Source organism: Salmo salar, chromosome 12 (assembly GCF_965601325.2).
Source record: "Salmo salar chromosome 12, fSalSal1, whole genome shotgun sequence".
NCBI lineage: Eukaryota > Metazoa > Chordata > Actinopteri > Salmoniformes > Salmonidae > Salmo > Salmo salar.
In genome coordinates this window covers 67,149,143-67,167,487 of record NC_138302.1, presented here as the reverse complement: position 1 = coordinate 67,167,487, position 18,345 = coordinate 67,149,143, and the positions used below count along the sequence as shown (strand labels likewise).

The following is an 18,345-nucleotide window of genomic DNA, read 5'->3' as shown; positions in this document are numbered from 1 at the left end:
ACCTTAAAACAATTATACATGTTAGCTTAGTAGAATCCACCCCCTCCTCGGCTTAGACCATGGCGGTCAGTGCCGTTTAAGATGAGGGAGGCCGATTGTTTTTCATGACCATGGCCTTATTTCTATTACAGAATAATGGATGACTCTCATTCATATTCCATTCACCCAGTTCAATGTAACAGCGATAGGTTAAGAATACTACATGATGCTCAAATGTTCCCTATACTACCCATCATGGGGTGCTACAACCTAGCCTATGAATGAAAGTTTACAACGTAGGTGCACACAGGTTGAGAGACAAATTTGAGGTGACATTCAATACCGCCTTGCACACTCTTGACTGCATTTAGCTGATATAGGGTGTAATCGTTAGTCCAACAGTTGCAAACAAGAGTTTCTATTGTACAAATTCATGTACTTTTATCCCATTTTGTTCCATTTGCTTCTGTTTAAGAAACGTTTTTCAACAGAATCGGCAGAATGAATACACCCCTGATCACGCGTAAACAGAGTTCACTCTCATAACAGCCACGTTGGATTGCTTGTTTTCCCTTTGCTTGTGGACTTCAATGCACAACAAATCAGCTGTATGCGTCCAGGTGAGAAAACCTTTCCAAGCCAAACCTCTAACAGCCAACATCGTTGTCACCATATTAGCTAAAGGAACGTCATAGTCAACATAGCTAATAACGTATTAGTAAACCCACTACAATCATGCAGTAACGTTCGCGTACAGTCAGTAAGCAGTTACACCGGCAGACCTCGGTGGCAATACATTTGTAATACCAAAAGCTTACCTTGACTTGGAAAAGTTACAGTGTTGCTAACATAGCATCCCTCTGTTTGAGCAGGGTGTTATGAGCAGGGTGTTAAGGCTAAACTAGCTAGCTGCATTTGCTAGCTAAGTAGACCATGGCGGTCTACGCACTCCACACTGCTCTTTCCCACCTGGACAAAAGGAACACCTACAGTATGTGAGAATGCGGTTCATTTACTACAGCTCAGCGTTCAATACCATAGTGCCCTCAAAGCTCATCACTAAGCTAAGGACCCTGGAACTAAACACCTCCCTCTGCAACTGGATCCTGGACTTCCAGACGGGGCACCCCCAGGTGGTAAGGTTAGGCAACAACACATCTGCCACACTGATCCTCAACACTGGGGCCGCTCAGGGGTGTGTACTTAGTCCCCTCCTGTACTCCCTGTTCACCCACGACTGCGTGGCCAAACACGACTCCAACCCCATCATTAAGTTTCCTGACGACACAACAGTGGTAGGCCTGATCACCGACAACGATGAGACAGCATATAGGGAGGAGGTCAGAGAACTGCAGTGTGGTGCCAGGACAACAACCTCTCCCTCAATGTGAGCAAGACAAAGGAGCTGATCGTGGACTACAGGAAAAGGCAGGTCGAACAGGCCCCCATTAACATCAATGGGGCTGTAGTGGAGCGGGTCGAGAGTTTCAAGTTCCTTGGTGTCCACATCACAAACAAACTATCATGGTCCAAACACACCAAGACAGTTGTGAAGAGGGCACGACAAAACCTTTTCCCCCTCAGGAGACTGAAAAGATTTTGCATGGGTCCCCAGATCCTCAAAAAGTTCTACAGCTGCACCATCGAGAGCATTCTGACCGGTTGCATCACTGCCTGGTATGGCAACAGCTCGGCATCTGACCGTAAGGCGCTACAGAGGGTAGTGCGTACAGCCTACTACATCACTGGGGCCAAGCTTCCTGCAATCCAGGACCTATATAATAGGCAGTGTCAGAGGAAAGCCCATAAAATTGTCAGAGACTCCAGTCACCCAAGTCATAGACTGTTTTCTCTGCTATCGCACGACAAGCGGTACCGGAGCACTAAGTCTAGGACTGAAAGGCTCCTTAACAGCTTCTACCCCCAAGCCATAAGACAGCTGAACTATTAATCAAATGGCCACAGGACTTGTTTCTCCTTCATTTTGGAAGAAATTAATTTGTTCAAAACTGTTCAACTATTGTCTTTCTCTCTTTGAGTCAACTATTCACCACATTTTACACTGCAGTGCTAGCTAGCTGTAGTTTATGATCTCAGTACTCGATTAATTCTCTGATCCTTTGATTGGGTGGAGAACATGTCATTCATGCTGCAAGAGCTCTGATAGGTTGGAGGACGTCCTTCGGATGTTGTCATAATTACTGTGTAAGTCTATGGAAGGACCTGAGAACCATGAGCCTCCTAGGTTTTGTATTGAAGTCAATGTATCCAGAGGAGGACGGAAGCTAGCTTTCCTCCGGCTACACCATGATGCTACCCTACGGAGTGCTGTTGAGGCTACTGTAAACCTTCTTTGTAAAATATTGTGTTTTAATCAGTTATTTGGTGACTAGATTATATTTAGTTTAGTTTTATCTAAATAGGATAAGTTTTTTAATGTTTTACAATTTTTATTTTTATTAAATTCACTGAAGAGGATCCTCCACTTCCTCCTCTGAGGAACCTCCACTGGGACAAGGCTAAGACTCTTATGGGTTAAAAACCAATAGTTAACAGTAATCTGCTGAGTTCCAGTAAGACATGACATGCGTCTCTATGGCTGTAGGATGTAGGGGGGCGCTAGGAGACATCACTCACCAGGATTTTGGGGGTAGAGCGCATGGGCTCTTCCTCTTCGGGTACAATGCGGATGTAGAAGACAGCAGGGAAGATGAAGATGAGGCAGGGGGCAGATGTGGCACCTGAGGGAGGAGAGGACAAAAAAACTCTGTAGCCATCGTGTCAAACAACAAGATCTACAGAACCGTAGAATAACAAGAGCCCAAATTAACAGCGAGGAAGTAGCCTAGTGACGTCAGGAAAGTCACCAAAAAGTATCCTTTGTCTGGTGTCAGAATGACACCAGCAGAAACAAAAGAGATTCCATTCTAAAGGCTTTATTGGCATGGAAAGTGTTGAACTTAGTGTTAAACACAACAGATTACTACTATTCACCCAACAATACTCATGAAACTACTCAGAGTTGGGACAATAAGGTGCTAAAACTACAGCATACATGTAAAATGCATTATAATCCTTGATGAAACGATTGAATGTTTCAGTTGCTTCGATCACAAGACTTTATCATTTATAATATGCATTCCTGAGGTGATTTAAGAGCTTTCCCCTAAAATGTCTCCAAATCTGTCACTGTAAGTACAGTATTACGGCTAAGGATTTAATGCATAGGGGATCAAATGGTCTAGGGTGAAATGTAAGAGGCTATGACCATCACTATGCGAGGACCTCCCAGTTCACTGTAAGGTAGCCGAGGGCAAATAGACCTCCATCTGTCTGTACAATGACATTTCCTCTTAGCAAAGTCACAATGACAGTACAGAAAGTTAGACTGCTTTATTCCATAAAGGTTTCAATTAAAAGTATATTCCTGATGTTTAGTTACTAATTGTTTAGCATTTTGGCACAAATTTAAATGACACATAATATGTTATATTAATCAATGTCTCACCTCATTAAACCACAAATCCTTAGTACCATACGTTAGATTTTTTATCAAATCACCTAAATCCCTAAGCTTTTACTTACAGGCAGGTGTGCCCTTTTCTGTTCAATGAGGTACAATTCCAGGTAGCCTTGTGTCTGGAGGCATACGTTCTAGAGATGTGCATTTTTTGAACTCCTACCGATGATGCCGAAGATGCCCAGGATGTTAGGGGCAAAGATGACCAGCATGTTGATGAGGGTGAGCAGGGTGACAGCAATGACAATGTGGCGGGGCCAGTAGAATGTCTTGTTGGGGAAAAACAACTGCTGGATGGCTCTCCTTACCTGAGAAGACCACAGGGAGAAAAGCACAGTTACAACACTATTCTTATTCACAGATACACACTTTCATCAAAGAGCATAAACCCACTGCTTTAATATAGTAATATGCTGTTTTAACAGATGCGTTTGTCCAAAGTGACAGTAACATAAATGTTAAGTATACATAGTATACATCTTTACTTCTAGACATACAAAGTTTCATTGAGCCAGACACAGTGTTATGTGATAAGAGGTAATACTCACAGGGAAGAGCACTATGGGGACGGTGAGTGTGACAGCGGTGAGCACGGCCAGACGGACACAGAGGATCAGGGTGTCGTACGGGTCCAGGCGGCTGTAGGTGTGCAGCAGCTCTGACTCCACCTCACCTATAGGGGGCAGACACACAGGAGGAGGGCTTAACGAAGCATCAATAACCATCAACTCCAGAAAGAGCAGAACATTTATTACAAATGATATGCAACATATCATCATCACATCAATGTTTTTCCATCAGAAGGCATAAAAAGTCTGGCTTATATGTTACATGCTGCTCATCTTTGTGCTTGGAGCCTTATATTGAAATATACTACAGTAATATACTGCTATGATTGTGCTTATAACAATGTCATAGAGCAGAATCACTGGCATATTACAAATTGGTCTGATATGAGCTACGGCCACCAGGAGGAGCAGTTACTTCATAATGATTCTCTACCACTTTAAAAACAGCCTCCGAAGCCTAAAAGAGCTTTCTTTGTCCATGCAAATGAATGGCAAACGTGAGAAGTGGCTTTGTGTTAGCGAACTGAACTAGCCTGAAGCTCATGTAAAATGGGCCTGGGGGGAGCATTATAATGACATGGAGGTGAGTGGGCCTCACCATAGAAGGTCAGGTATCCAAACAGAGCAGCCAGGAAGTACATGGTGTACATGACTACAATGGAGATGTTGGACACATGCTGCATCCTTTGCTTGGTTGGGCTGAAATCAGAGAATATTGGATGATGTGATGTCACACACGCTTACACACACACCACACACACACCAATATGCCTACAAAAAAGGTCAGTTTGAGCTTTAGGGCATTTTTGATTTGTTTGGGGGTTACATAAGATCCAAGACTCTACAAAAGGAATATTATATTGTGGCTGAACACATGTCAGATTGATCTAAAGTAGGATGATTATTCAGATTATCACCAGGCTAGCCATGCGTATTTACACCTTACTGAGAATGCAAAGCAGTGTGCTATATGACACTGGCATATGAGTAGCCAAGCACAAAGTTGACAATGATTTTCCTATCTGTAGGATGACTGAACTGCATTAAAGGGTCCAATAGTAAACAGCAACAATGTTGCATCCTGGGAAAGTAGGGCACCTACTTTTTGAGCTCGGTGTAGATGGGCAGGACCTCAGGGTGGCACACAAAGGCAAACGCCAGGATGGGGATGGTGTAGGCAGTCTGGAAAAAAATGGACTGTGAAGTCACCATGGATACGGTGGCGCCAGCCCCAACCCTCTTACCACCAACCTAGTGTTTTACTGGCCATTAGGGCCTTGAAGCACACATCAAACAGAGCAAATGATTTCCTGTGATTAACTTGGACCTGGCTACTGACCAACGTTTAGCCTGCTTAGGGATGCCTGGGCCATAAGTATATCAGCAGGAGGGACTGGTCTAACTACCCGGGGCGACTTGGGAAATCTCATGCATCTTTAGGGGATGCTGATTATGGGTTTGTATACACTAGTCAATAATCTACCGCTAATTCCCCAGTTTATGACTGACTACACAAGCCTACAACTGTACTGTTACTAATTGTACTGCATAATATGAATATCAAATACAATTGTATTTGTCACATGCGCTGAATGCAACAAGTGTAGACTTTACAGTGAAATGCTTACTTACAAGCCCTTTCCCAACAATGCAGTTAAAAAGTAAGAAAATTAACAAATAGATTCAAAGAAAACAGTAACACAATAAAATAACACAAAAAATGAACAATAACAAGGCTATATACAAGGAGTACCGGTACCGAGTCAGTGTACTGGGGTACGAGGTAGTTGGTGTCACGGATCTTTCATTACACACACCTGTCCCCATTTCCCACTGATTAGTACTTGTATAAGTGTGCCTTTTGGTTTCCATTGAGTGGTCGATTATTGTTACAATGTCCATTGGTGTGTGAGAGTACCTGTGCTGTGTGTTTTGGGCTTTCATGTCCTTGTGGAATGCGCAGATGATTACGGGTCTCATCCCGTGTGTTAATCATTGTGCGCGTGTGTTATTTTGTTTTGGGTTTCTACCCTGTGTTTTGTTACGTGTTTCTTTGGTCTTCGTTCCCGCGTCTTTATACGGCACACCGTAATTTGGGATTAATAAAAAAAAATAATACGCATTCCTGCGTCTGTCTCCCGAACCTTCATACCAACGTGACAGTTGGATTGATTGATTGTGATAAAATGTACAGGTAGGTTTGGTTAGGTGATTGATTTAAGGACACTGTAACTTACCTGCACTCTTAAAAAATAGGGTTCCAAAAGGGTTCTTTGTGGAGGGATAGGGTTCTACCAAAATCCGTTGTGATCAGAAAAAACAGTTTTGGAATACAAGGGTTCTATGTAAGGCAAAGGGTTCTACTTAGAACCTTTAACATCCTAAGAACTGTTTTTGGAAGAAAGGGTTCTTTGATGATTCTTTGGAAGGCAAGAACGATTCTTTGAAAGGCAAGAAGGGTTCTACATAGAACATATATATTATATCCCAGCATGCTCTATTGCAGGGAGATTTTCAGAATTGTTTGTTTTACTATAATATCTGTGTTTTCGCGTGTACATTGATTTGTTGATTAATATTATGCTACACAAAGATAAATAACATACAGATTTCTAAACGAATCCAATCTGTTAGTAATTGGATTTATTTCACCCATTACTGAGATGGTTGTTCCAGTTTAGATGATTGAGGTAGTCTCAGTACTCAATCATATCTACCCTGGCAGTCTGAATGGAGACTGCAGGTAATTAACAATTTGACTTGTTGGATGTCCTAACTCTGGCTGGATTCCAATATGAATTACACATCACTTTGCCAACCAGCATAATGTGACTTTCAGGCATGATGTGGCCTGTAAACCAGGAGATTCCTAACACCACTGTGTCTAGGCCCTCAAAGAAAGGCCAAATTGTATGTGTAATGTATTGTCATAAATATTTTTTTTATTTAACTAGGCGAGTCATTAAATAGTTTAAAATAAAATGTTAAAAACTAATAAGGCTGGTGGAACCCTTCATAGATGGTTCTAGGAAGAATCTTTAGATGATAAAATGGTTTTTGGTAGAAACCTTCATAGAGGGTTCTAGGTACAACCATATAGATGGGGTTCTTTGAAGAACCCTACATACATAGAGGGTTCTACCCAGCACCAAAAAGGGTTCCCCTATGAGGACAATCCAAAGAACCCTGTATGGTTCTACTCAGCACCTTTTTTTCTAATAGTGTGTATGTTACCATAAAACAATGTACAGTATGTTATCGTAAATTCCAACTAAACTTTAGCTTAACAGTACATTACTGTAAAGTTTACAGTAATGTACTGTTAACCCAAAGTTTATTTGCAATTTACGTAACTGGCTGCCAGCAAGGTACCTTCAAAACAACAGGATTGTTTTTACAGTGTAGCTGCAGAGTACTAGCTGAAGAGATTGTCATAGTAAGACATGAGAAAGACTGAGCCCCAGAAATGCCAGGCCTTCCTCATCAGGGCCATTTCCCCAGAGTTGGCCCACAGAGAGAGAACTGTTACAGTCTGTGATACAGTGCCAGAGAATGACGTGAGCCCCTGAGTGGTTCTACTCTCCAGTCAGACAGGAGCTGACATCTCAGTTTGGGAATACTGGGAGACCATTGAGAGGCTGAGCCCTAACCTTTACATGATGGATGCTCCTATTACCTCCTATTCAGACCTATTACTCTTTCTGGAGCACACAGGTCTGATTAATACATTGTGATTCAACAGAGTGGGATTGTTCATAGCGCAAACAGGCTAGTGGGTAATCTGTTTTTTCCATTGTCATTAGCAACATGCTAAATATTTTCTTGAATACCTGTGATGGAAAGGATGGGCTGATGGAGTCGACTGTACAGGAACCCACCTGTGAGTTGAGGTTGACCATTTTGGGAACACAGGCTTGGTTGTAACCTGTGTCATTGGTAACAGCAGTCACACTGGCTGTGCTGTTAAAGGCAAAGTCCATAAAGGGACAGGGGGTATGGAACTTCTTATAGATGACCTGCAGAGAGGAAAGAGGAGTTGGCTGGATGAGATGAGTAGTCTGAAGGACATGGGCCTGCATACATAACAGCACAGTACACAAAACCAAAACTAGGTCAGACAAACACACACACACACACACACACACACCACACACACACACACACACACACACACACACACACACACACACACACACACACAGAGAGACACAGACACAGACCAACGCGGTCTGAAACTGCAGGGTACAAAACTTGTCCACAGAAATCTGAGAGGGGAATATTAAAGAGGTTGAACCTCAGATCTGACTGATAGTAGACTAAGCTGGGTGTAGCGATTGATTTGCTTTTTCTGCAAGAATGCAAAAACATGACGATTACTGCAGATTTGAAAAATATAACTTATAGCTTGAGATCTGTGCACATAACTCTGACATGTGCAAAAACCATCAATTCAAGTCAATGGAAATCCATTAGTCAGGATTTGGACCATTATGAGAGCACTGCAACACGTAGAGGTCTATACTGTAGCTGTGTATGACAGTGCATACCGAGATGAGGAAGAAGACCATGCAGGTGAGGGAGAAGCCACTGGTGTAGCCCAAGTACCCTGAAACAACAGAAACACTTCATCAGAACTACTCACATCAGACATCACACTCTCACATCCTCTGGCAAATGGGGATGGGGCGTGGGAGGTTAGAATGACTCTCTTATTTCCGTCATGTTTAATATTTTCTCCCAATGCTAATTATAGGGAACACATACAAACATTCGCCTGTTTCAAGACAATGTGTTTGGGCTTGAGATCATAAGCGTGTTTGTTCTTAGAGTTCCTAGAGGACTAGACTGAACAGAACTGGAGTACTGAGAGCTGCAGCTCATTACTGGGCTCCGGTAGCATGGACTCTCTCTCTTTCCTTTCTCTCTCTCTCTCCCTTTTTCTCTTGCTCTCTCGTCTCTCGGCTCAATTCTCTGCAGGAGAGAAACGTTTAATAAGAGGTCAAGACTTTTCTCCCAGCCCCTCCACTCCTCTCTCTGCATCTGTCTTCCTCTCCCTCTCTCTCTGTCATTCTACCTCTCTCTCTTACGTAATTGAATATGAGCTGTTTTTGCCACTGCTATCCCAGTGAACGGTGCATGCATGAAGCTGGGTCTCTCTCACAGAGCGTATAGGAGAAAAACAGAGAGACAACAGAGAGGGAGACACTCACTTGATGAAAGCTTTGTGGCCATTTCACTTTGTTAAACAAGAGAGCTCATTAAATGGAACTGAAGCCAGGGTATTCTGCGCTGGGTATTTTTATATTTTCATAGGGCTTCTGACAGTAACATTATCTCACATGACACGGCTATTTACTAAAGTCCATCCTAAAACAGTGGGGGATTGTTTGCCACAACACGAGAGAGAGAAAGGAGAGGGGGGAGGAGAGGGGGATTGGGAAAGAGTAGGTGGAAGAGAAGGGGAGGGGGGGAAGAGAAAGAATGAGACAGAGGAAGGTCATTGGCTCTAATCATTTCTTTCCCTGGAAGGGTTATTGGGAAACACAATGATGAAATGACTGTTCAAGCAGGATTTTTTTTCCCCTCTTGAAAATCTCATCAGAGTAGAAATCTGTCATTTTTCATGTGCCAGACGAAAATACATTCGGAGAACCTTCACTTACAAAACATAACACAACATTTAACGTATGATATATTATTAAATACGTATACTCTTATTAAGGTTTTAATTAAGACAGTTAACAGAAACTCACCTAGCTGCTTCATCAAAGCCAGAGGCAGGATGACACTGATGGACACCATGATGACCAGGTAGTTCCCATTCAGGTACCACTCACTGGAGAGAGAAATGGGGAAGAGAAAGGGGGAGGGGAGAGAGAGCAAGAGAGAGATTTATGATATTTATGTAACTCATTAATTACATCTTTAGTCCTTATTTGTAAGGGAAATGTTCAATGTCTCTGTTTTATTCAATGACAAGAGGAAACATTCTTAACAATAAAGCAAGCCCCCAGGGATGATGAGGACCCATCATCCCATCAACTCATCATCATCCATCAACTCATCACCTCTTGACAGCCAGCAGTAGAACTGACTGACTTACCTTCTGAGGAACTGGGAGTGTTCCCTCAATGACACACATGTACACGTCTGTCCAGATCTATTAGACATTTAACCCAGGTGGTGCTGGTATGAGAGGTGGTATACCAGGTGGTGCTGGTATGAGAGGGACAGCACTGTGCTAAAGCTCTTAATAAGCCTGCCTGGTACTCCTCGTTCTACAAAGACCCACAGCAAATGGAGATCTACAAGCAATCACTTTAAAAGCACACAGACAGCACACTCAACAACAGGCTCTGTCAAATCTGTCACACATTACCATGCTTCACATTAACAAGAGAGATTCTGAGAGGGAGAGAGAAAAAGGGAGAGTTTGCGTGCATACGTGAGTGTGTTTGAGACAGAGAAAGAGAAAGAGACAGCAAAGTGAACTAGGCCAAGTGGGCAACAGTGATATTCTTCCTCGCCAGTCCTCTTTTCTTCCGGCTCCCCTAGGTCTCTAGTGACCACTGAACGGTCTGGAGGGGGAGAACATGGGGTCAAGGCTCCGTCTAAGGCTGCAGGGTCTGGGAAGTAACTAGGGTGGGGACACGCAATGTCCTAAGCATACTGGGACAGACCACTCATATAGTCTACTACAAGGTGTGGATGCATAGCGACTGTGATAAACAAGCGAAATAAGCCAATGTATGACATATGGAGTCCACTGCATTACTAATATTACTAACTATTTCTTATTTTTTTTTATCTTTAACTCTGCATTGTTGGAAATGAACCCATAAGTAAGCATTTCACTGTCAGTCTACACCTGTTGTTTACAAAACACGTGACCAATAAACATTTGAGTTGATTTGATTTGATTTTGGGAATACAGTGCATTCGGAAAGTATTCAGACCCCTTCACTTTTTCCATATTTTGTACGTTAAAGCCTTATTCTTAAATGGATTATATAACTTGTTTTCTTCATCAATCTACACACAATACACTATAATGACAAAGTGAAAACAGGTTTTTAGAACTGTTAGCAAATGTATTAAAAACAAAAACAGAAATACCTATTTTCATAAATATTCAGAACCTTTGCTATGAGACTCTAAATTTCATCCTGTTTCCATTGATCATCCTTGAGATGCTTCTACAACTTGATTGGAGTCCACCTGTGGGTAAATTCAATTGATTGGACATGATTTGGAAAGGCACACACCTGTCTATATAAGGTCCCACAGTTGACAGTGCACAGAAAAAAACAAACCGTGAGGTTGAAGGAATGGTCCATAGAGCTCCAAGAAAGGATTGTGTCGAGACACAGATCTGGGGAAGGGTACCAAAACATTTCTGCAACATTGAAGATCCCCAAGAACACAGTGGCCTCCATCATTCTTAAACGTCCGGCCAAACTGAGCAATCAGGGAAGAAGGGCATTGGTCAGGGAGGTGATCAAGAACCTGATGGTCACTCTGACAGAGCTCCAGAGTTCCTCTGTGGAGATGGGAGAACCTTCCAGACGGACAACCATCTCTGAAGCACTCCACCAATCAGGCCTTTATGGTAGAGTGGCCAGACAGAAGCCACTCCTCTGTAAGAGGCACATAACTGCCTGCTTGGAGTTTGCCAAAAGGCACCTAAAGGACTCTCAGACCATGAGAAAAAATATTCTCTGGTCTGATGAAACCAAGATTGAACTCTTTGGCCTGAATGTCAAGCGTCACGATTGGAGGAAACCAGGCACCGCTCATCACCTGGCCAATACCATCCCTATGTTGAAGCATGGTGGTGGCAGTATCATGCTGTGGGGATGTTTTTCAGCGACAGGGACTGAAAGACTAAACCTGTTTTTGTCATTATGGGGTATTGTGTGTAGATTGATGAGGGAAAAAAACATTTGAATCCATTTTAGAATAAGGCTGTAACGTAACAAAATGTGGAAAAAGTCAAGGGGTCTGAGTACTTTCCGCATGCACTGGACTACACTGAACATGGGTTTAGTAGCTATTTTAGGATTGAGATTTTTGGAACTTAAATTTAGAAATCCAGCATCTGTATTCTAGAGTTGTAACCTATGAGAGTTGTCCATTTATTGTTCCTTCAGTGTGCCCACTAGAGCTGCCCCACATACACTCCAGCCAACCATCTGGCCCGGTGACACGGTCACACATCATCATAGAGAGCGGCAGAGAGGACTGACCTTCCGAACCACACCATGCGCAAACACACCACGCAGATTCAGACACAAATATCAACAACAACATACTCACACAAACAAACCCTCAATCCACAAATCAACACTCCAGGCAAACAGCAGATATCTGTTAGCCTGGCTTGTCATACACACATGCACACACACACATACACACGCACACGCACACACATACACAACCACCCCTTGGGTGGTGATTGATCTTTGGAGCGTTCTCTGGACAATTCACACTATGTCGTTCAGACAGAGAAGATGAGACGTTCTGTGTAGCTTTAAAACACCTACTGGACATCATTCATTTCAGTCGGCATCATAAACACACTGACAGCTGGCCATAACAAACCAGGCAGGCATCAAATACCAAACAGCAACATGCTCCTCAGCCTCTTCTAGAGCAATAGCCACTGTCTCTGTGCTATCAGGCCACCTGCTCTAGTATACATAGTGTTATCCTCTGGTTTACATTTCATCCGTGGCGCACGGCTGTGTAATGATGTGTGTCTGTATCAGCGTGGCCGCGCTGCCCTCTTCTCCCAGGGTCATTCTCACAAACAGCTGTTCTCAGGCCAGCTGGTTGGCATGGTGACACGAATGGCTGCAGGCCTCCCAGTGCCCGTTGGCATCACTTAATTAGATTGGCTCAACCTGAGAGGTTTCTTCTTCTTTGGTGGTTTAACACTGACTCAGGATCACTGGAAGAATTCACATGCTGTTGGATCATATCTCCTTCTGCTGAACTTTAATGTCCTTCCATCCAACTGGATGAAAACATAGCTAGTCACCTCTCCCTGCCTGCAGGATACATTCAGAACTGTTTCAGAACAGTGGCCTCCAAATCTACACTATATATACAAAAGTATGTGGACACCCCGTCAAATTAGTGGATTCGGCTATTTCAGCCACACAAAATGTAGCACACAGCCATGCAATCTCCATAGACAAACATTGGCAGTAGAATGGCCTTAGAATGGCAGTAGAATGGCATCGTTGATTGGATGCCACCTTTCCAACAAGTTAGTTCGTCAAATTTCTGCCCTGTTAGAGCTGCCCTGGTCAACTTTAAGTGCTGTCATTTTGAAGTGGAAACGCCTAGGAACAACAACGGCTCAGCCGGGAAGTGGTATGCCACACAAGCCAACAGAACAGGACCACCGAGTGCTGAAGCGCGTGGCGCGTAAAAATCGTCTGTCCTGTCCACTCCCTACCAAGTTCAAAACTGTCTCTGGAAGCAACGTCACCACAATAATTGTTCGTCGGGAGCTTCATGAAATGGGTTTCCATGGCCGATCAGCAGCACACAAGCCTAAGATCACCATGCGCAATGCCCAGCGTCGGCTAGAGTGGTATAAAGCTCGCTGCTATTTAACTCCGGAGCAATGGAAATGCGTTCCCTGGAGTAATGAATCATGCTTCACCATCTGACGGACGAATCTGGGTTTGGCAGATGCCAGGAAAACTTTACCTGCCCCAATGCATAGTGCCAACTGTAAAGTTTGGTGGAGGAGGAATAATGGTTTGGGGCTGTTTTCATGGTTCGGGTTCAGGCTAGGCCTCTTAGTTCCAGTGAAGGGAAATCTTAACGCTACAGCATACAATGACATTCTAGACAATTCTGTGCTTCCAACTTTGTGGCAACAGTTTGGGGAAGGTCCTTTCCTGTTTCAGCATGACAATTCCCCCGTGCACAAAACAAGGTCCATACAGAAATGGTTTGTTGAGATCGGTGTGGAAGAACTTGACTGGCCTGCACAGAGCCCTGACCTCAACCTCGTCAAAGACTTTCAGGATGAATTGGATCACCGACTGCGCGCCAGGCCTAATCGCCCAACATCAGTGCCTGACCTCACTAATGCTCTTGTGGCTGAATGGAAGCAAGTCCCCGCAGCAATGTTCCAACATCTAGTGGTAAACCCTCCCAGAAGAGTGGAGGTTGCTATAGCAGCAAATGGGGGACCAACTCCATATTAATGCTAGTTTTGGAATGAGATGACATTTGGTCATGTAGTGTATGTTACTTTTGAAATATGTGTTATAAGTAAAGAACATGCAGTATGTTACTCACCTTGATGGATTGTCAACCCCCAGGAAGGCCTGGATGACCAGAGGGAACTCATACTTCACAATGTACAGGTAACTGGACATGGCTGTGGGAGGGACACACAAAGACACATAGCTTTTAGTAATAGGATCACACACATACACTGTATACATACATGGACACGCACACACACACTCACACAGATTACACACACAGAGTACACACAGTATACATACACAATATACACACACAGTATAGACACACAGCATACACAAACAGTATACATACATACATACATACATACATACAAGCATGCAGGCACGCACACACACATCCAGACACATACTCAAACCTTAGTTGTAGTCGCAATCTGGTTACCTATAACTCCAAAATAGTTATGTTTTTATTTTAGATTTATTAACTTATATTTGGATGTCTTTCGGAATTACCCTACATGGACTATTGTCAACGTCATTCAGAGAACCTACTCTGTGCTACTGAGTTCCCTGCCTGGAGCCTTATTCCGATCGCCAGTTTGTTGACTGTTCCATTTGTCCTCGGTGCCATCTGCTGCTTCTGGATTATTACCTCTGGAATCTACTTTGGATTTCCCTCGCTATATCACTATTGGATCTCCCTCGGCCCGGTGCTCCCGCTTCCCCCTGCTTGCTCGCCAGCTAGCTATGGCTACGGCCTCTCCCCCTGAAGTACCTCTCTCCCTGGCTTTCACTTTGTTAACTCAGCCTCCACTCTTTTACCAATAGATGGGCCCCAGCTGTCAATCTGTAAGTCTCCGCTCTCTTTCTACTGGTGTGTTGTTCTTGCTTGCTACTTATGCCGACCGTGGTGGTTGGCTAGGCTAGCTAGCAGGCTAACATTCTTTGATAGCTAACTGGTTAGATGGTGTTATGTAATTCCAAAACTTTAGTTTACTTTAATGTGGCTTAATTCGCTATTAAAGCAGTAAATTAGCCAGCTAAGTGTTGATAGCCACTAGCTGACAAATGCAGTGCTAATAGCAGGCTGGTTTGTAACAGTAAAAGTATTTGCTTGTAAGTTGGCTGAAAATGTCATTGAAACCAGTAGTCATGACTGCACACAATTTGGTTAAATTAGAATTTAAACATTTGAAGATATTACTGTCGGAGTTTACATTATAGGCTGGCTGGCCGCGTCCTCTTTATGACGTCTTCCCTCAGTGTGCCTTGCTTTTTTTAGTGAATTGTAGAGTTACCACGCATGACTGCATTTGTTACTGACAGAGACATGGTTGTTGAATTCATTCATTTTCAGTCCTGTGGACTTCACCAACTGAGTTCTTACTGTAGGTGAATGTTATTATTAAAATTAAACTGTTTATGACAATACATTACATACAGTATATCATAAGGCCTTATTTTGATAGCCAAGTTTTACCCTAACACAGTGGTGTTAGGAACCTCCTGGTTTACAGGCCACATCAGGCATGCAAGTCACATTATGCAGGATTGCAAAATGATGTGGAATTCCTATTGGAATCCAACCAGAGTAAGGACATCCAACAGATGAACAATTTATTCACCCGCAACCTGCAGGGTTAGGAGCATTGATAAAGGAGACTACCTAAACCATTTAAACTGGAACAACCATTTCCGTAACGGGAGCAATAAATCTGACTAACTGATTGGATTAGTTAAGAAAAATGTGTGTAATCAATCAATGGGCATGAAAAAAGCAGATATTAAAAACAATATTTTAAAAAATCTAGCAGCAGTAGAGCATGCTGGAAAATATGATAATAATATGATGGGTCTAGTTTTGATGGGAATATTTTACTTTCCACAGAGTAAAACTTACACAATCACAATCACAATCTCACACTCAACACAGGTGATGGACACCAACACTGGGGTTCTTTTACACCACTGAGTGTTAATTTCACTCTTAGAGAGTTAATCAACACTAGAAATGCTACACTGAAAAATCTACGCTAAGCAACAGTGGCTAATTTGCTGTGTGCCTGGTCTTGCCTGCATCCTCTCATACAGACTCATAATCCTATCACCTTCCACATATACACATCAGGGAGAGAAAACAGAAGAATAGAGATACAGTATGTAGACACTAGGAAGAGAAAGGAGAAATGCTAATTGGCCATAGAGCCAGGCTGCTCTCAGGGTATCCATTGGCAAAGACATATCACAGTTTTCAAACCCAAAGGCGCAACATCGCAATACTTCCGGGAACGCGTCGCGAAGCCGACTTGACAGACCAGACCGGGGTTTGGGGTTTAACAAATCAATGAGAGAAGTGAAAATTTCATCCTGAAATTTTCTCTAATTGTAAAGGCAAAACCTAGATGAAAGTGACAAACTGACACGTTTTCATTTTGCCTTTAATTTGACGGCATGCACATGCGCAGTTCGGAGCGACACGGCCATTAGACCCAATGACGTGTTTTTGTGCAAGTGCTATGCTAGCTGTGTGTGTGTGTGCGTGCGTGCGTGCGTGCGTGCGTGCGTGCGTGCGTGTGTGCGTGTGTGTGTGTATGCATGTACAGTTGAAGTCGGAAGTTTACATACACTTAGGTTGGAGACATTAAAACTCGTCTTACAACCACTCCACAAATTTCTTGTTAACAAACTAGTTTTGGCAAATCGGTTAGGATATCTACTTTGTGCATGACACAAGTAAAGTTTCCAACAATTGTTTACAGACAGATTATTTAGAATTCACTGTATCACAATTGCAGTGGGTCAGAAGTTTACATACACTAAGTTGACTGTGCCTTTAAACAGCTTGGAAAATTCCAGAAAACGATGTCATGGCTTTAGAAGCTTCTGATAGGCTAATTGACATAATCTGAGTCAATTGGTAGTGTACCTGTGGATGTATTTCAAGGCCTACCTTCAAACTCAATGCTTCTTTGCTTGACATCATGGGAAAATCAAAAGAAATCAGCCAAGACCTCAGAAAAAAAATTGTAGACCTCCACAAGTCTGGTTCATCCTTGGGAGCAATTTCCAAACGCCTGAAGGTACCACATTCATCTGTACAAACAATAGTACGCAAGTATAAACACCATGCGACCACGCAGCCGTCATACCGCTCAGGAAGGAGATGCGTTCTGTCTCCTAGAGATGAATGCACTTTGGTGCAAAAAGTGCAAATCAATCCCAGAACAACAGCAAAGGACCTTGTGAAGATGCTGGAGGAAACAGGTACAAAAGTATCTATATCCACAGTAAAACGAGTCCTATATCGACATAACCTGAAAGGCCGCTCAGCAAGGAAGAAGCCACTGCTCCAAAACCGCCATAAAAAAGCCAGACTACGGTTTACAACTGCACATGGGGACAAAGATCGTACTTTTGGAGAAATGTCCTCTGGTCTGATGAAACAAAAATAGAACTGTTTGGCCATAATGACCATCGTTATGTTTGGAGGAAAAAGGGGGAGGCTTGCAAGCTGAAGAACACCATCCCAACTGTGAAGCACAGGGTGGCAGCATCATGTTGTGGGGGTGCTTTGCTGCAGGAGGGACTGGTGCACTCCACAAAATAGATGGCATCATGAGGTTGGAAAAGTATGTGGATATAAGCAACATCTCAAGACATCAGTCAGGAAGTTAAAGCTTGGTCGCAAATGAGTCTTCCAAATGGACAATGACCCCAAGCATACTCCCAAAGTTGGCTTAAGGACAACAAAGTCAAGGTATTGGAGTGGCCATCACAAAGCCCTGACCTCAATCCCATAGAACATTTCTGGGCAGAACTGAAAAAGCATGTGTGAGCAAGGAGGCCAACAAACCTGATTCAGTTACACCAGCTCTGTCAGGAGGAATGGGCCAAAATTCACCCAACTTATTGTGGGAAGCTTGTGGAAGGCCCGAAAAGTTTGACCCAAGTTAAACAATTTAAAGGCAATGCTACCAAATACTAATTGAGTGTATGTAAACTTCTGACCCACTTGGAATGTGATGAAAGAAATAAAAGCTGAAAT

At 43.1% G+C, this 18,345-nt stretch overlaps 1 protein-coding gene across 2 annotated transcripts in view; it reads right to left on the bottom strand.

Moving 5' to 3' along the window:
• Window positions 1-18,345, bottom strand: part of LOC106565568 (sodium-coupled neutral amino acid transporter 3) — a 64,946-nt gene that overhangs the window by 9,467 nt on the left and 37,134 nt on the right. For both annotated transcript variants that reach the window (XM_014132836.3, XM_082959240.1), the window contains 9 exons: window positions 14,389-14,470; window positions 9,822-9,904; window positions 8,616-8,674; window positions 7,947-8,084; window positions 5,171-5,250; window positions 4,667-4,767; window positions 4,048-4,172; window positions 3,663-3,807; window positions 2,617-2,720 (listed from right to left, as the gene is read on the bottom strand). In XM_014132836.3, the coding sequence (XP_013988311.2) occupies window positions 2,617-2,720; window positions 3,663-3,807; window positions 4,048-4,172; window positions 4,667-4,767; window positions 5,171-5,250; window positions 7,947-8,084; window positions 8,616-8,674; window positions 9,822-9,904; window positions 14,389-14,470 (917 nt within the window). The remainder of the gene's footprint in view (window positions 1-2,616; window positions 2,721-3,662; window positions 3,808-4,047; window positions 4,173-4,666; window positions 4,768-5,170; window positions 5,251-7,946; window positions 8,085-8,615; window positions 8,675-9,821; window positions 9,905-14,388; window positions 14,471-18,345) is intronic.